Here is a 19,333-nt window from a genome sequence, read left to right as displayed (position 1 = left end):
AAGAGTGGCCAGTTAGTAGGTACAAAGGCTTCCAAGGAGCTTAAATGGAAAGGATGCTTTCATGTGCCTTTCTGTGATTGTCACCCAGCTTTGCAAACACGCACAGATCACGTTAGCCATTTGGGAAAGTTGGTTGCTAATGACAAAACTTGTAGCGCTTGAAACACAGGGACAGAATGAAGTGTACAACACGTGCCAACTTTCAACTGATGCAGTTCATAGCACGTTCGTTTTTTTTTTTTTACACAGTGGCAACATAAAAACAGCACAAGTCCAGCATTCTGTCACAATTATGGTTCCAAGGAAATCCATCTTTCTTTGAGAGTGATACCGAAGAAATCATTTTTCAGCTGTTTTTTTTTATGTTTTCAGTTTCCACAATCTCATGAGCAAGTTGCTTTTTTCATTTCAGCTTATGAATACATTAATTTTTACTGCACATGCTTTGTGATAAGTTAGTGGAATTGCATTGTTTCCGTGCTCCTGCAGTATGAAAAAAAAAAAACCAGAATGTGTTATATATAAAGTCAGCTAAAGTAAACATGTCATTTTCTTCCGTTTCTGCTTTTCTACTGCTACAAGTTTAATCATAAGCCCAGAAGATGGCAAGATTACATTACAAAGCAATGTGGTCATTACAGCACATGCACAAGTCCACAGATGCTATTGTAAATGGTGAAAAGGGTGTAAATGGGTGAAAATACGCACATCATTGATATGCTGCAAGAGTGCATTCGTGGTTCCACAGAGGAGAGCAGGATTGGTAATGGTGAGAGGTTCACTCTTGATGACGGGCAAAGCTGTGGTGGCAACACTGCTGACGTTGGTTGCAGATACCACAGCACTGCGAGCAGGCACGGTTAGCTTGAGAGGAGCTTTGGCCATTTTTGTTGTCAGTGCCTGTGGTGATACAATCCTGGGCGTCGCAGTGATTGTCTTGATGCTGCACTTGCCTCTTGATGTGGCTGTCTTAATGGTGAAGACTCCCTGAGCTGTCAGTTGGTCAAATTCCGCCCGGGTCAGCATCAGTGTTTGTTGTGCTGCCAAAGCCATAGTACACACAAAGCACAGCTATCAAGTACAAGATTTCTGGCAGACTGAACACTCACCGCACACCTCTGCTAATGAAAATGTGCATCAAAAGGAGTCCATATACTTGAGAAAAACAAAAACTGCAACACACTGATGAAAATACTGATTGCTTTCCAATCAGAAAGGTTGCTTTCACTTTGTTCACCCTTCTCAGTGTCTAAAAAAATTCATGCCAGCTCAGCAGCACACATCTTGTTAAACTTATTTTTACACATTCAAAAATGTTTACATAACATGCAACCTGCAGAATATGCGCACATTAATTAAACAGGAATATCTAAAGGCACTATTTATCTTCACAGAGCTCACTCAGCACCAAAATGAGAAAGACAGTTCCGGAAACATTCAAGCGCATTCACTCTCAGAAATCAGTAAATCACACAAAAACATGCACATGCACAAACTTCACCTGCTTATCACCAAAGTGCTTACACAGGAGCTTTAGAACTCATTAACGACGCATGCAGAGCAAAATTCCTCAGGAACACTGCTGTCTGGAGGTATTAGCCTAACGAAGATAAGAAATAATTGGGCTTGCAGAGCTTCAATAAAATGTTATAACGGTAATGTCTCGATGACAACAAAGCTGACAACATGTTCAGTGCACAATAAAAACTGCCACACTTTTGGTTCAGATGTGCTTCAAAGCAGTTTATTTATTACTTTGAGAGCTAAGGCTTATAGCACTGATGTAAAACGGATTTGGCTACCTTAGTAAACAAACTGAGCTGCTGTATCATTGCAGAACTAATAATAAACTGCTTTGCATCCCAGCTTTTGTTCCAAATGTTCTGAAAGGCCATCTCTAACAAGAGAAGGTCAACAGTTGCCTTTCAGGACCTTGAAGCAAGTGAAAAGGTCTTAAAAACGCTTTGCCTACAACCATTCCTTATAAAAGAATGTGCAACACAGTTAAGCAACAGTATTTGGAACACCGTCCTACCCAAGTTGCACAAACTTGTAATCAGCCTTACGACAACTACCACAGCACAATGCTGCTCATGTCTGGCATTGAACTTTTCAAACAGTGAACCACAATCCTGGTTCAACAGCTCTCATTTTTTATCTCTCAAATTAAGCACCATTATCGATCTCTGCACTTAAGCTCTGATGCTAGCCAGTACATTTCAGCACCTTTCTCAGCCATGTATCAATATGACATTTACCTGCTTCCATTGTAGCCGTGGGTGAGGGCACCGTTACCAATGGCACTCCTACTTGTGGCTGTGTCACTGGAACTTGCACCGCAACTGGCTCCAAGGCAGTGGGCGATGAAGCTGAGAAACCTGCCACATATGATGGGCAATCCAGCAAATGTGGAGGGGTGCTAGAGCCACTCTGAGTAGGTGGGGTGTCAGGAGGCGTCTCTGGCACTGTGCTGGCAATGGGTGAACCCCACAAAACGTTTTGTTCAGTCATATGAACCTGGAGAAGCCAAAATTGAGGCATTTAGTTATTCAACAAGAACACGAAGAAATAAGAGGTGCACAGCACAGCCCATGCAGAACTACAAAGGGAAGATTAGCAAAGAGCCCATTACTGTAATATGCCCTGCCTTGGTTGTGGCATGTGAATAAAATGCAATCATAAAGGCAGATGCGTATTGTAGTCTAAATCACTGCTTTGAAATATGGACTCGAGGCCTAAGATGCAACCTCATGGAACAAGCTCGCAAGACCCATGAGTAGAAAACACTTCGCAGCTTTTCTCTCTCAAATTTTAACACTTAACTGAGATGACTGTAAGTAACCGAAATGATTTTAAAGAGCCCCCAACTAAGTCTGAACATTTTAAATAAACGTGTACACTGTGCAGATATGCCAGTTACAATCATCTCTGCCCCTTCAGTTAACAGTGACGATCACAAGTACCTGAAATGCTTTAAAGGGCCCCTGAGCAGGTCCAGACATTCAAATAAACGTGCATAGTTCATATACCTGGTGGTTACAATCATCTTTGCACCTCTACTAAAATTTACCCATGCATGTGCAGGCTATAGAAGATGGTAAAAGTTGAACCTAAAGCCCACTCACACTCCATCATAAAAAAAAAAAAGTTCCAGCAACACAGCTTAGGCTTACTGCAGCACTTATCCTAAATGGAATACAATGGTTCCCATCAACCTTCCAATTTTCCTTAGCCTCCTTTCAACTTTACTTTCACAACTTTTACTTTTTATTTTACAACTTTTTCACAACTACTTTTTCCAGCTGGTTTTTCAATTTTCCTATCCATCTGGAATTGAGAGGCACAGTGTACTGGTTGTAGAGCGAGGTGTCAACTTCAGCATTCCTTTCTAGGTCACCTTGACAGCACTCTTAGATAGTCCAGTTTTTTTTTTTTTTTAGGCTCCCATATTCCGTAGACTTCTGAAAACAGCTGTACATACTGTTCCCAGTTTCCATGAGAGCCGCTTTGTACCAGGCCTTTTTTTCTGTACTCCTACTTTTTAGTCTTTGAAAACTTGCTGAAATTTTAGCCACTGTCCTCACTTGTATGCTCAATAAGTTGCCCCTGACACAGCTCTGTGCTAAATGGAGTATTGCCATTCACTGAAGCTATAACCTGCAACTGTGGTTCCACTTCTCAGTTGCCCAGAAGACTCCCCACAGTGTTTCCAGATATTTAAGGATGACAGGACTGAGTGGCCCCAAATGAATAAATTGCTTTTTTTCACCTTGTTTTTTACTGGTCATCAGAGAGATCACATGGCTGACTTTTCTGCTCTCTTTTTTCTCGTTCGCTCCCTACATTCCCTTCCCTTGTTTATGGCAGCCAACTGGACATTTTTCCTGGTTGATCACCCCACCTTTCTCATTATCCCCCTGACACTTCCATTTATATCTTTTCAAACTGCAGCTTGGTCTTTATCGACTGGGGCTATTAAAGAGGGGTCCTGTGGTTGTACTATAGCAATGATGACAGTGCTGGCAAGAGTAATCCATCATCAAATTGGCTGGTGACCTGGCATGCACTGAATTGTGCTGAAGTCTTATTCACACAAGCATTCTTGGACGATAGTGACGAGGCAGACAGCAGCACTTCTCGCATGAACCTAGATCGCTTCCACAGATGAAGCAGTGGGACCACCGCTGACTAACTCTCACTTTCCTTCCAAATAAGATAAGGTTAACAGTAGTTCAATGCTACCGTTCAGGAACAGCTTTGGACTGCAAACTGCAACTCAATCCGCCTTGTTAATTGAGTCTGTTACATGAATCCAGCCTCTCATGCTCTCTTCTCATCATGGGACCAGCTAGCCCACATACTCGCGTACCACACAAATCCATCTTAATAACTAACACTAGCTGATGCAAAGTCACATGCAAGCAATACCCACAATGTGAGCCAAACTGCATTAATATTTTGTTAATTGGTGAATTTAGAAATTCACCAATTAACAAGAAATTAATGCAATTGGGCTCACATTGTGGGTATTGCTTGCATGTGGCTTTGAATTCACCAATTAACAAGAAATTAATGCAATTGGGCTCACATTGTGGGTATTGCTTGCATGTGGCTTTGCATCAGCTAGTGTTATTAAGATGGATCTGTGCGAATAACAAGCCTTCATGAAACTCAAAAAGTCAGCTTTCAAACTGCCAGGCCTTATGCAAGGAAATGAAAGCTACAATCACGGCATGTTCTTAAATGAAGAAAAACCAGCAAAAGAAAACCTCTCAGCAGTACTCCTCCCCCAGCTTCCTTCTCTCAACTCAGCTCATGCAGTAATATGATTCTGGTGAAACCGCATGGGTTAACGCCTCTCATCAATATCAAGCTCCACATGCAGTAGCACCAAACACCTGCCCATACAACGGGAAACAAACTTACATTATTAAGAAAGGTGTTTGGGTCCGGATAGGTGCGTGTAGTCTCCACTTCCATTTTGACGCCAGTTGAGGTAAAACTACACTCCTCTACGCAGAAGGCTTTTTCAATGTTCTGTGAGCCATCCACACCAGCCGCAGAGGACTGCATTGACAAGTAATACGGATATGGGTGCAGCTCTACAGTGCACAGAACATAAATGGCAGTACCAAAATATTGTGTTTACTTTGGCACAAACCAGGCACAGCAATACATTATATATAGGGTGTGTGTGTGAAGTAAAGTGTGCCATTTGGTTTAAAGAAACTGGCACATGCCGCATGACGAAATTGAAGCAGTACTGTTAGCAGTCACCTAGCAAAAGAAGTATTTTGGAGTGAAAGCTCCACTTCTCGCGTACAAACACTGAAGGTAAGCGGCCTCAATTAATAAAAAAAAAATAGAAGAAAATTGTGGTGTACGTGGGAATCGAACCTGGGTGGGAAGGTGGGGATCCTCCCACTCCGCCACGACTGTTCGACTCTTGAAAGTGAATGCAGGCACGTCTAGTGAATGCCCACATGTCTAAGAAACGTATCTTCGAGATATGTACTGAGGCATGCATGAATAATTTAATTATGAGCCTGTAAATAACAAATATCTCAATTAAGCAAGCAGTGAAGTACGTTTCCGGTGAACTCTCTTCGTGCATTGCGTGCAGTCGTAGCGCCATCATGTGGCACCCACTGAAACCCCAACACGCAATGTACGGCAATGGTCCAGCAGATGGCACGTGTCTAGTGACTGCACAGATGTCTTAGGGATGTATCTTCGAGTTATGTACAGAGGCATTCATGAATAATTTAATTATGAGCGCATAAATTACAGATGTTCCAATTAAGTAAGTACTGAAGTTGTCCAGAATGCACTCAAAGTCACAGACGACAAGCCACTTCTAGCTGCCCGATACACCACAGCTTTTGCTCTCTAACCAGGTTCAGCAATGGTTAAACCACTGCTAATTTTTTTACTTCACGGCTATCTAGTCATTTAACAAAGTGGATTCTCTCTAATTACTAAAAACTAACATTTGATATGCTGGAGACTTGCAGAAACTCTAATGCAGGCCAAAAAATTGCAAATGCCAGCTACAACTTTTGTAATATCAGCTTCACTGACCAATTTTTCCCTTGGTCAGAACAAACCACATGATTTCAAAGATTACACAATATAAGTGCCTGTTCTGAATATTTCACACCTGACATTGCGCCATGGCAATCAAATTTGAATAGCCACAGAACAGTAGTAACTTCAGAATTTTCATGCTTAATTCAGAGCATAAAAAAAGAAACAATGATGCTATCATATGAGAAATGCACTATTTAAAGTTTGTTTGCTGTGCAACATTTTTATTGCTTCCAAAGTAAATGATCTTTACTGAGTAAAAATAACAGTACTTCTGGCTAAACCAGACGATTACTAGCAATGCTACCGCAGTCTCATTCTTGCAAAATGTACTAGCTTTTGTTTAAACCTATGGCTCATGTTAACCTGTATATCAGTTGCATAGAGGCAATATGCTATGTAGACAGAACAGTAATGGTGTCACCAAACTGTACAATGCAGTCAATTCTCTTGCTCATAAAATGCAGACAGCAGACATGCTATAAAAATATAAGCCACATAAGCAGGCCATATATCACATAAGCAGCAGTCCGGTTGCTACTCGCAAAAAGTGTTTTTATGGCTTATGACTTATGAGGTTTACCGTCCCAAAGCGACTCGGGCTATGAGGGACACAGTAGTGAAGGGCTCCGGAAATTTCGACCACCTGGTGTTCTGCAACGTGCGCTGGCATCGCACAGTACACAGGCCTTTGCAATTTTGCCTCTATCGAAATTCGACCGCCACGGCCGGGATTGAACCCGCATCTTATGTGTCAGCAGCCAAGCGCCATAACCACTAAGCCACTGTGGCGGCTAGCATATCATCAAGTGATAAGTTTCCAAGCTACAAGAAGCTACTGAGGGCTACTCAGCAATGTCTTAAAAAAAAAAAAAGTATCGCTGTAAATGACACCGAATAATGAACAATCGTATGAAAACTCGAAAGTGCATGCACGGCGGTCTCAGCCAAAGTAATATGCTTCCCTTCTTTTCCTCTTTTTTCCCAAACCCCCGAGTTTGCCATGAAGAGTACAAACTAGGCTCTCACATGACAGAAGGGGTAGGTAACACTTGTGACGTTCCCGCCTGTCGGGGGTCAGTCACAATGCAACACAGTTGTTTTGTTGCTATCTACGGGTTCTGCTGAAGCGAGGAGAAATGAGCCAACACACAACGCCTCCGAATCAACCTAATTTATTCTCACTCTGCCTGAAGGTGAAACTGGGAGTTCCGCTCACCGCTGTCTTCCGCTCATCGCTGTCACCGCTGCCTCGCTCTCGGCTGCTCTGGCGGGGGTGGCGCTCAGCCTGGTGGCGGTCCCACGTTTCGGTGACTGTGACGGGTTGTGGCGTCAGGCTTCTTGGGCGTCTCAGCTGGCGGTACTCTGACGGGTGGTGGCGTCCGGCTTCTTGGGCGTCTCGGCTGGCGGTCCTCTGACGGGTTGTGGCGTCCGGCTTCTTGAGCGTCTCGGCTGGCGGTCAGTTTGCAACGGATGCCCTCGGGTCCGGCCTCACCGACTCCAGACCAGCGCGATCTGCTTCCGTCCACCTCGCCCGTCTCTGCCCGTTCTCCCCTTCGTTCTGTCTTTTGTCTCTGTCCCCAACGCGTCTCTCTGAGGACTCCCTTTCTATCCTTCGGTGTCCTCCTCGCCTCCTCTGCTGGGAGCCCTCTTGGTGCTAACTTGCCGGCCTCTCCCGCCACCTCGAGCCATTAGTAAGGCCGTCGCGCTGCAAGACAATGCAGGCCAGTGGGCCCGCGAATTCCGGGAAACTGTTTTTGCCGCGAGCGTCCCGGCCTACCCTCGGCGCCGCAGGGTGCCGGCCTCTTCGCGAACGCGGGGCTCATTGCTCAGCCGAAGACGCACTCCTCTCGAAGTTGACATATTTATGAGGGTCACGGCTGTCCTCTCTCTTCTCGCATCGGAACCCGGGGTGGTCTCTTCCAAGAACCGCGGCTTGGACACGTGATCAGGGCATTCGAAAACTTGGCCGTCAACGGACAAAGGGAGTCCTCCTTCAGTAGCGGAAGAGAGCAGCTGCCCGGGGAGACAGTCTGTTTTCCAAGGGCATGGGGCCCTCTTTTCTTTTGGGTTAACTTCCCTTAATAAAGACCCAACTCCCAGCCTCCTCCGAGTCCACAGACCGTCCCTCGCAACAAGGCCGTCTGCAGGCGTGCATGCGCGCACACACAAACGCACAAACGTGCCTGTCTCTGTGCCAAAGGGGGGGGGAGTTGGGGACGCGCTGCAAAACGGGCCGCAGGGATGCGTGTGGTCGCGCAGGGCTCCGCGCGCGGCCTCTCCTCTTTTGCCCTCTGGCTATTTCGCACGTCTTTGTGTTGCGCCCGCTGCATTCTACACAACCGCCTTCGCTGACGGAGCAGGGCGATAATTTTGAGAAAGACACAGTGTCTCTGGTGTTAGTCGGTGGAGAGTTCTTTTGGGCCATGCCTAGGCCTCCCGTACACAGTCCTTCACAACCTTGCCGGCCTCCCTCGCCACCTCGAGCCATTAGTAAGGCCGTCGCGCTGCAAGACAATGCAGGCCAGTGGGCCCGCGAATTCCGGGAAACTGTTTTTGCCGCGAGCGTCCCGGCCTACCCTCGGCGCCGCAGGGTGCCGGCCTCTTCGCGAACGCGGGGCTCATTGCTCAGCCGAAGACGCACTCCTCTCGAAGTTGACATATTTATGAGGGTCACGGCTGTCCTCTCTCTTCTCGCATCGGAACCCGGGGTGGTCTCTTCCAAGAACCGCGGCTTGGACACGTGATCAGGGCATTCGAAAACTTGGCCGTCAACGGACAAAGGGAGTCCTCCTTCAGTAGCGGAAGAGAGCAGCTGCCCGGGGAGACAGTCTGTTTTCCAAGGGCATGGGGCCCTCTTTTCTTTTGGGTTAACTTCCCTTAATAAAGACCCAACTCCCAGCCTCCTCCGAGTCCACAGACCGTCCCTCGCAACAAGGCCGTCTGCAGGCGTGCATGCGCGCACACACAAACGCACAAACGTGCCTGTCTCTGTGCCAAAGGGGGGGGGAGTTGGGGACGCGCTGCAAAACGGGCCGCAGGGATGCGTGTGGTCGCGCAGGGCTCCGCGCGCGGCCTCTCCTCTTTTGCCCTCTGGCTATTTCGCACGTCTTTGTGTTGCGCCCGCTGCATTCTACACAACCGCCTTCGCTGACGGAGCAGGGCGATAATTTTGAGAAAGACACAGTGTCTCTGGTGTTAGTCGGTGGAGAGTTCTTTTGGGCCATGCCTAGGCCTCCCGTACACAGTCCTTCACACACTGCTGGATAACTAAACCCCTCTTTAAGGACAGCTGTGTGCCGAACCTGTTCTAGGATGAGAATAGATTTTTACATGTCAATGTGGGATATGAGGCATGCCACACTAAATGGCTCCAGATTAATATCCACTATGCACGCTTGCTTAGCATGATCAAAAAACTTCTGAGCGACAGCATTCTAGTATTTTGCCTCCATTGTTATGTGGTTGGTTTGGTTTGGTTTATGGGGGTTTAACGTCCCAAAGCGACTAAGGCTATGAGAGACGCCGTAGTGGAGGGCTCCAGAAATTTCGACCACCTGGGGTTCTTTAACGTGCACTGACATCGCACAGTACACGGGCCTCGAATTTCTCCTCCAAAGAAATTCAGCCGCCGCGGCCGGGATCAAACCCGCGTCTTTCGGGACAGCAGCTGAGCACCATAGCCACTGAGCCACCGCGGCGGCTGTTATGTGGTCAATATGGCCAGAATTCAACCCGCAAATTTTTACTGAGCTCCTGAATGAAATATGGAATAGAGAATGAGCCCCCATAGCAAATAAAACGTACTCAAGAACTGCACTGTACTGCTAATGCACCAACAGCTGCCATTATTAAATATACCTGCAAGGAGCAACACAAGTATTATGCTGAAAAGATAGCACTGTACTTAAATGGTTGATACGATGCACACATGATGTTATGACAAAGTCGAGTGCATTTGACACCAATGCTGGGCCACTAAACTTGGAACACACAAGCCAGAACTCACAGTTGCAACATGGATCACAATACAAATGGTTTTGCCAAAACTATCACTTTCAGGCAACAATGGGTCCCCTGAGAAGATGCCAATGGTGTGGCCTGTCATAGAGGCGCAAATAAGATGCAGAACTGGAGAGTTATAGAGCCAGAATAATGCGGCCATTTTTTCTGCATGCCCTTGCAGTTGCAATGCAGGTGGCAAGCACAGGTCTGTCCACCCAATTTTCAGCTGGTGCATGCTGTGACACATGACCTCCCTGCAGCCCCGCACTGCATTCTCAACCGAGGGATTACATGCAGCTCACTAGCCACTGCACGGCCGGTGCATGCAGAAACCACACGTGGTCATAAAAATCTTCAGTGCTACACACCTAACATCTGCCCTATGGATGGGCCACATTGGCATGGTAAAGCGGTCTTTGCTGTGCAGGGAAGTTGACTATGAAGTTTTGAAAAGAGCCTACAGCAACTAAAAGCCCACCATGAGCCCTTTCACAACATATACTATTAACCTGGTTTATCTAATTCACATTCAACTTTAGTCTAAATCCAGAGAACACCTGGCCTTGAGTTTCTAACTGGCCTTGCTGGAAAACAATCTGGGAATAGTAAGAATGCAGGCTTATCCAAAAATAACCATATAAAGGGCAGAGTGTCACTAACATAACTACAAGGGATAACAGCAACTTCTGTGAACATTCCTTCAAAACATGCCACCCCACAAGCTTAAACTTCTCATGCATTTCTGCAGTTTTGTAAAGCCAAAGCTGAGAACTAAATGTACAAGCCTTAAAGTAAGATGTTATTTTCACGACCACTGATGCCTCACGGAAATGTGTATGCATGTTTTTGTATGGATATGTCTACTACATATACACTTTGCCTCAAATGTAGAACTTTCACATCTTCATGTTCCACTGAGTCATGCAGTACCGAAAATTCTACACAAAGTCACATTTTACAGGCCGCAGACTTGACTTCATCTAAAAAATAAATTACATGTACTCACATGAAGGATGCGATCATAAATGTCGTCGTCACTTGCGTCCTTGAAAACTGCAATTAAGGAAGTAAGCAAGAACACAATCTTGCCTTTATATATTGCAACACAGCCTTATGTCACTACTTAATGCAGAAAAAAGAAAAACTCCACATAAATGCATTCATTCCAATAAATAAGTAACCACAGGAATGTGAAGGTCCATTAGCTGCACAATAAACTGTGAATTAAACTGAAAGTGCTCACAGCAATGCCTTTTCAATGACCAATCAAACTGCACATTATGCACCACACAATGGAACACATTATAGGCACAGACTATGGGCACAGTTCGTGCCAAAGCCACCTAATCAACCTCATGAAAAGAGATTTCAATGACTACACAGTGACTTTTAGGTCATACTGTTCCACTGCACTGCTGAGCCTGTACCAGACTACAAAGCGTGCAGAGTAAAGTTTACCATTCCACCCTCTGACTTGCAAAATAATGCCAGTGATGTCCAAAATTACATGGACTAATATTTAAAACAAACAAAGTTGTCAGAACTTTGCTACCACCTCATTGAATTAGATTTTTAAACCATTTATCAAAGGAAAGCTCCATCTGAACATGCCTACAAAAATGTAACTCACAATCATGCATATTTCTACATGCAATTCTGCGAGATAATGAGTCCATAAAAGTTGGGCGATTCATACTACCCCTCTTCAGAATAAAGTCTTGTCCTACCCTAAATATTTCTCAGAGAGCCAAATGGTTTAATCAACTTCCCCAAGAAATAACATTTTCCTTTTTAAATCTGCCTGAAGCAAATCTTAGAGGGAAAAGTCATTTTCTGCTTAATATTTTTCACCAGCATTTGTAGGAAGTCCATATTTTATCATTAATTAATGAGAGATTCGAGATAAATTTAGACCATTGCATGTCCCTGAATGTGTACTGAAATCTCAATAGACAGGCATATTTGCATTTTGCCTCTAGCAATATGCAACCGACATGACCACATCAAACACACCACCTCGTGATCAGTAGCTGAATGCTGCAGCAACGGAGCGACCAAGGCAGGTGAGCACTTCATGGAAATAAAAGTTAAAAATCAATCTAGTATAAAAATATAACACCAGGTAACAACAGCGACAGAAACGTGCTGACCATAAAAGTTCAGAGGAAGCTGATTTTCCTCCCAGACAAAGCAAGCAGCCCAAAAATGGAGGTGCAAGGTGTAACCGCAGCATAAAACAAACTGGTGCAAAATAGGGTGGTTGTAACAGTGAATCATTAAAAATCAAGCAGTAATAAAGAATGCCTACAGAAATGAGAAGCAGTTCTATGAAGCACAAAGGAAGCATTGCATACTACACTGTATCACCAATACATATAGTTACTCTGAAAGGAAAGGTTCCAGACAAGGCAAGCGATCAATGGGTCCACGACAGAAATGCAGACTCAAGAGTTCCTCGATAAACACCCCTTCACCAAGGCAGACCAAAGCACCTTTGCAACAGAAGTTAAATTCAGTGGTGTAGTCTTCTACCACAAGCCTCACACATACATGCTTGATAAGCAGAGTTGAGGAATAGCTTCGCAGAGCTGCACTTAATCCCTCCACAGCAGCTTGCAACACATGGCAGGTGCAAGCAGGGAGAACGTGCATTACCCTTGTGCCAGGCGTCTTCAGCTCTGCATCTAATTTCTGCCGTAAGCATCCGCTCAGCCGCCATTCACAACAAAGGAAGGCTTACTTCGGAGTATAGCAAACAGTCCATGAGTAACCAGGCATCTGGTCTTTGTAAGACAAGATACCTAATTGCTGTCAAATCTCCCTACCACCCAATTATTCTCAAGTGATGTTGTCGGAGTAGAGAGAACAGAATCAATGGCAAAAGAATGTCAGAAAATGCCAGTCACAGACTAGTTAAATTTACACAAGTGCTGTCAGCACATTCTGTAAGATGACTTGTGTTTACAAGGTGCAACCTGTCTGGTGCATGCATGCACAGAACAACACTGAAGAGAACGGCTTACACAGCCAGACATCGACCATCTCCTCACGCTGACATTATCCCTCCGTTCACAATCGTCAACAAAAAATATTAATTCAACAGCAATGGCTAGAGGTAGCAAGACAGCTGTCTTGCTACCTCTTGAAAGCCTTCAGAGTGCATGCATTGTGTATGGCTCTCTACAAAGAACTGCCAATGACAACACCGTTCTGTTTACAGCACTTTTATTGCAAGAGCTGGCAAAGCTTTCAACCGAAAAATGGTTTTGGTTTATGGGGTTTAACGTCCCAAAGCGACTGAGGCTATGAGGGACGCCGTAGTGAAGGGCTCCGGAAATTTCGACCACCTGGGGTTCTTTAACGTGCACTGACATCGCACAGTACACGAGCCTCTAGAATCAACCGAAAAATGAGATGTGAACAACTCTTATTACGAAAAGGCATTTTCTTGTGATAGTTGATGCTTTGTCTACTCATTCTACCGAGTCAAATAAATGCCAGCAATGAGAAAAACATGCAAAGCAAGTATTAGGAAGTATCAATCATTAAAAGCTGAATAAGTCTTCAAAAATAATAAACTAACCTTTTTAAAAAGTCCTCCTTATTAATTGACACTTACTGGTTATAAGAATATATAGGCCACAAATTAGAATGTGAAAGTTGCAGAAGCAATATACCGTACTGGGCGATTGTGGAAAAATTGACCACCGAAGACCCAGCACATATTATACCAAAGGCTGCACTGTTAACTTTAATCCCCGTGAAACAATAAATATTGCACGAAACAATAACAAACGAAAAGCCAGTGGGAAGTTTCCAAAATCAGCACAAAAAGATACTACAAACAAAAGCTCCACATTTAAAACACTTGTAATGCAAACGGAAACAACTTCTTTCGAATGCCAATATCTTGGAAATGCTAAAAGCAAAATATGATTTAATTATACGAACACCAATGCTCAACTGGTCTATGCATCGAAAAACCATAAAAAGAACGGGACATATCAGTTTTTTTTTTTTTCAGCAAGTGGAAACTGGCCACCAGGGCACATCACACTGAATGTTCCAAGCGGTACACTAAAACAATGGTAAAAAAAAAAAAAAAGTTTACAAATGCAAGTCGCTGTCGTGATCAGACGTTTGGACACATGGAAACCAATGCATTCAAGAAGAGGGCTTTGTCGGGCTGGTTGGTACCGATTGAACAGCGCTGAAGACAGAACGGAAGAGAACACACACACAAGCGCTTATGATGCGCGCGATGTAAAAACGATGGTTTTCATAACTAAGATTAAATTAAGTAAGCTCCTTACTTAAAAACAAAATTTTCTAAGGAAGCCAACCATAAGTGCTTCAGAAGCACTTTCGTGGCATTAAAATCAAATCGAATGTGCTCCTTCTTACATTCGAACAGGCCGGCACATTGGCATGTCTGCGTCGGCACACGCCAAACAAACTTGCTCTCAGATAAACTGAAAACTGCTCTTCTCGAGCAAGCAGCAAAATATTCACGTCCTAAACACAACGTGAACGCAAGATAGTAGACGCAAATGCGGAAAAAACATGTCGCAACTTCGCGGCAGACCGAAACGCCCGTCTTCAAGCCATAAATACACGAGAAAAAGACAAAAGCCGTTTCGACTACTGCGAAAAGATGCAGCTTGAACGCGTACGACAATTACCTCAAGAGAAACTGCGACGTGGAATGCGCTGCTGTAACAACGACTGTTCTGATCACACGTGAGCTATAGCAAAATCGAACGGCAGCGTTATTAGCGTCGCGTGAGTCGCTGCACGCGCATCAACTTCGCGACTGCGACCTTCAGAATGCCAGAAAATGCAACATTCCGTGCAACGTAAGCACCGCCGCGTCTCGTTCACAAACGGTGAAAGCGAGCCCAGGAAAAACGGCAATCCGTGCACAATGAAAACGTACACTGTTGTTATTTTCTATTCTTGCTTCGGCGTACTTTTTTTTCCATTACTGCTTTGAATTCAGCACAAAAGCCACGAAACGAATGACAGCTGCAGGTTCAATGCAAGCAAGCTCATTGCCAACTGAACGCACACGTCGAGCGGCCTTCAGAATAAAATGATAAGCGGAAGCAAAAGTAGCTGCGCGCGAGCGAGACGCGCGACAAGTGTTCTTTATTTCTTCACCGCGGCTACACATCAACAGAAACGACGAAAAGATAAAATGAAAGAGAAACACCACAGGCGATCCCTGTCGGCCAGCCGGTTCGCGATGGACATGTTTTTATCGCTCAGGTCTGTGCCACTGAACCGGTGAAACTGAAAACACACTGCCGCCAGCAAGGTGCGCGTCTCTTAGCAACGTGGTAACAGTGCCGGCGTGAACAGAGAGACACCGGCGAAAGCGGCCGTTTCTTGAGCGGAATTCGAAAGGACTGATCATAAAACATTCACCTTTTTGTATTTTTGTTCCTGGAAACGGCGTTCAGAGCAGTCAAAAAGCAAATCTAGAGAAAAAGAGCAGTGGGTGTGACTTACTGTAATTGTAGTCTTCCTGAGAAAATGTGTTGTCCGCGATGAAACTCCGGTCGATTTCCTGTTTGATTTCCATCGCGCTTCCAGCCAAGGCGAAAAGTTCGACGTCCATTGTTCAATTCTATCCTAAATACTCAGTAAGGCCAACGCAGAACGCAGCATTCTATTGACGACCACCGGTGACGATGAGCAGCCAACAAGCGGCAGAGCAGCCGAAACATGGACGACCCTGATTCGATTCTGTCTCCTGCGCTAGCCTGTGGCGGCGCTAAGATCGCACCCTATTCCTATCATCATCACCACTAGCTCATCTAGAAAAAAAACCTCAAGGCGTTCCGGGGCTGGCCAGAACGCAGCCGTTGGCACTTTTTCTGAGGATCTCTCTTGGAGTTATTTGGTCCCGGATTACACTCCCATATTTCTAGCGGAGTTTATGGCTCTTGGGCTGGCTGCTTAAAAGATTCCCCCCAGTGTCTCCCAGGTGATATTCCTCTCAGATTGCCTCTCTGTTTTGTTGGCGCTGGAGTCTAAACGGGACGATCTATAGAGCCGCTCATTAAAGTATTTCATTCCTGGTTGGGTGAGATGCGCTTCGTTTAGATCCCAGGTCACTGTGGTGTTTTTCAAAACGATGCAGCAGACTTCTTAGCAAAATCTGCTCTCAATGCACCGGTCGCCTGTAGCGTCCCTAATCTCATCCTTTTCGAAATGTCTCGCTTTCAGCGCTTTCAGTATATTACCACTCTGTGCAACGATCCCTTGCTCTCTACTGTTGACTACCAACATCTCACGTACCCATGGAAGGTTCGTGCATGTAAATCCCGGCATTGTGAGGTTGCGATGACGCTCATGCGGTGCAGAATCCCCCGCTTAAATCTTTATGTAGATGCGGGTTCAGTCCCACAAAACTTTGTGCGACTTGTGGAGAGGTGGAAACATTGGAGCATTTCCTACTCTACGGCCGGAGGTTGGCACTTCAGAGAAGGACGTATCTCGAAATTCCAATTTCTCGAATGGGACTCACTTTGTCGGTTCCGCTTCTTCTCTCCTTCGGTGCTAGCGCCAGAGGTTTCGCATTGCATCAAGTTTGCGATTTCCTCCACAACTACATAATTGCTACCGGCAGGTTCCCTTGCTAATAGTATCCAGAATTTCCGCATTGCAAAATCATTCAGAATCTTTCTTGTATTCAATTCTGTAATCTTTATGCCCGTTTATTTTTCCCATTCATTTTTTCCCAAAATTTCTTTTTAATTTATAATTCCATCGTTAATTCCTCGGAATACATACCCAAAGTTAAATCATTAGCTTGGCAACAAAAGATAATCCATTAGCTTGGCATCAATTTACCTTCCACTGAACCCTGGCCAATCCCCCGTCGTGGGTATGTGCCATGCCACCAAGGCAACAACAACAAAACTCAAGGTAGGTAGACCACTGGGAGGGGAGGAAAGAACAGTCGGCATGCCTGCTTCGTTTCCTGGGGCCGAATTACGAGTCGGTACCGGGCGTTTCTTTTTGGTGAGGCCGTTCCACGTTCGGGGGTTTTTGACCAGGATTCAGGGTAGCTCTGCAAATTTGGGTAATGTGAGGTTGCCGTCGCGCTGTTTGTAGGTACGCCCTTTACCTCCCCGGGAGGGGGCTCGGCAGCTTGGTTCGCCAGCCTGCCGGTCGAAAGCTTGCCTCTGATTTCATTTGGAAAGAATGGTGTCGATGCAATTTCGGTGGCGGCGCCACCGGAAACTGAAAATAGTACTGAAAATGGTGAATCCTTAAACGAGTTAGCAACAACTGATCAAGAGTCTGACGAACCACTATCCAGACATCTCTGAAGTGCGACCTTTCGGGAGGCGTGGTATTGTTTGCAAATCGGCGAACACTGAGTGTGTGTCGGACCTGCTCGTGTAATACATTCACTTCTATTCTGGTTAAAGCCTTCATTCCTGAACAGCCTGCGTGCACTAAAGATATTGTACGTGGAGTGGTCCCGACATCTACCACTCAAGAAATTTTGGAAGATTTCCAGGATGCAGGAGCGGGAGTTATTTCTGTATACTGCTGCTCGCACGACATGGCTGGAGTACGTGTTGCAGCAGAGTCAGTTATAATAACTTTTGTTGGTCGTACATGCCCCCCTCGGAGTTGAAAATTTGGCCAATTGTCTATCGTGTTGACCTGCTGCATCCTTGTCCTCTGCAGTGTACCAACGGTTGGCGATTTAGACACAGTGGTAGAACCTGTAAGTCGGCGGCTAGATGCCAGGTGTATGGTGAAGGCCACTCTTCCGACAGCTGCACAGCTGGACAACCAAGCTGTTGCTTATGCAGTAACATCCACAGCACCGATGATTCCACTTGTGAAAAACAGTCACAGGAGCAAAATTTAGTGGAATTAATTGAACAGAATCGGTGTTCCCGAGCAGACGCTCATGGACTCCTTAACCGCAAAAAAACACGCTTATGCCAGTCTGGTGCGTTTCTCTGCTCCTGACCTCGAGGCCACATTGTCTGTCTCAATTGTGTCAACCGCTGAAAAAGCACTTTCAGTTGTGGTCGAGCGTATGCTCAGCAGCTTCACTCAGGCGTTGTCTGATGTTGTTGTGAGTCAGGCAGTTTATCATACCCAGCTTGCAGTGCCGCCAGCATCAGCTTCACTTCAAGCCTGTGCAGAACGTTTAATTGGACCGTCATCTCCCAAAATACCGATTCACGTGCCACCTCTCGATAGCGTCCCTGTCAGTCTTTCTCGCAACAGTGTTTGCACTACTGATGTGGACTTGCCCTATGCAGAAGTGTCATGCTTCCACCTCTCCCTCTCAGTCCTCTGTCCCCCAGGTTAAGACTAAACCGCATAAATGGTAGAGGCGGTGGGTCATTGACCCTGATTTCTTCAAACCTGTGTCACCAGGCATCAATAAATAAAAAAGTAATGCTTCCTGACTGCGACCTATTAGCTGTAGATCTTACTTTACTGCACTGCACTACTGTCACAGTCGCTAACGTATATTTTCCAGCAGGAATATGCAGAACAGACTATCTAGACAGCTTACTTCCCAACTCTAACAGGGTCGTCATTGCTGGGGACTTCAAATCACATCACGTTGTCTGGGGTACCTACACTGACTCTCATGGTCAGATGTTATGGGCATGGATGTCGGCAAATGATGTGCGCTGCTGCAATTCTCGGGGCATAGCCTTCATCTGTAGAAATTTGCGTTCAGTTCTCTATTTGTCCTTGGCAGCTGGTGGGGTAGGTATAGGGGCATGGTCCACAGTTGACAGTGGTATGTCTAGTGACCACTTGCCAATTACTTTCACAATCTTGGTGAGCCCATTCTGTGTTCATGGTTCTGCCCGAAAGCTAGTTAATCTTGCAGCCAACAAAACTTCTTTGCGTGTCTCCCTTACATCTGATCATTGCTCCTGTAGGAACGACAGGGCTCAGCGAGTGTTTTCTTCAGTTTTGAAGGCTATGGAGAGTTCTCAGTTCATTGTGCAGTCTGCTGTTTGTAATAAACCGCCATCCCCATGGTGGAACAATGCATGTGAGACAGCCTTCTGCCGCAGGAAAGCAGCATGGAGGAGCCTTTCGCATAACCAGAGCCCTGCAAACTGGATCAACTACACATTTTTCTTAGCCTCGTTTAAAAGAACTACAGCAAAGGCAAAAGATGACTAGGAAGGCTTTGTATCGTTTTATGGAACGAAATGTAAACTCCTCAGCCATGCAGTTA

The 19,333-nt window shown here is 45.4% G+C and overlaps 1 protein-coding gene across 4 annotated transcripts in view; it reads right to left on the bottom strand.

Moving 5' to 3' along the window:
• Window positions 1-19,333, bottom strand: part of Atf6 (bZIP_ATF6 domain-containing protein ATf6) — a 47,890-nt gene that overhangs the window by 24,603 nt on the left and 3,954 nt on the right. For 2 of the 4 annotated variants that reach the window (XM_089581205.1, XM_089581207.1), the window contains exons 2-5: window positions 11,099-11,145; window positions 4,927-5,067; window positions 2,259-2,517; window positions 709-1,040 (exon numbers count right to left, since the gene is read on the bottom strand). In XM_089581205.1, the coding sequence (XP_089437331.1) occupies window positions 709-1,040; window positions 2,259-2,517; window positions 4,927-4,980 (645 nt within the window). In that variant the 5' untranslated portion in view covers window positions 4,981-5,067; window positions 11,099-11,145. Of the gene's footprint in view, window positions 1-708; window positions 1,041-2,258; window positions 2,518-4,926; window positions 5,068-11,098; window positions 11,146-15,603; window positions 16,047-19,333 lie in introns of those variants that run through there. The other 2 variants (XM_089581204.1, XM_089581203.1) reach the window with 2 other exon arrangements.

The sequence above is a fragment of the Amblyomma mixtum genome, chromosome 3, assembly GCF_055824585.1.
Source record: "Amblyomma mixtum isolate Tamu chromosome 3, ASM5582458v1, whole genome shotgun sequence".
NCBI lineage: Eukaryota > Metazoa > Arthropoda > Arachnida > Ixodida > Ixodidae > Amblyomma > Amblyomma mixtum.
This window is presented reverse-complemented; position numbering and strand designations above follow the sequence as displayed.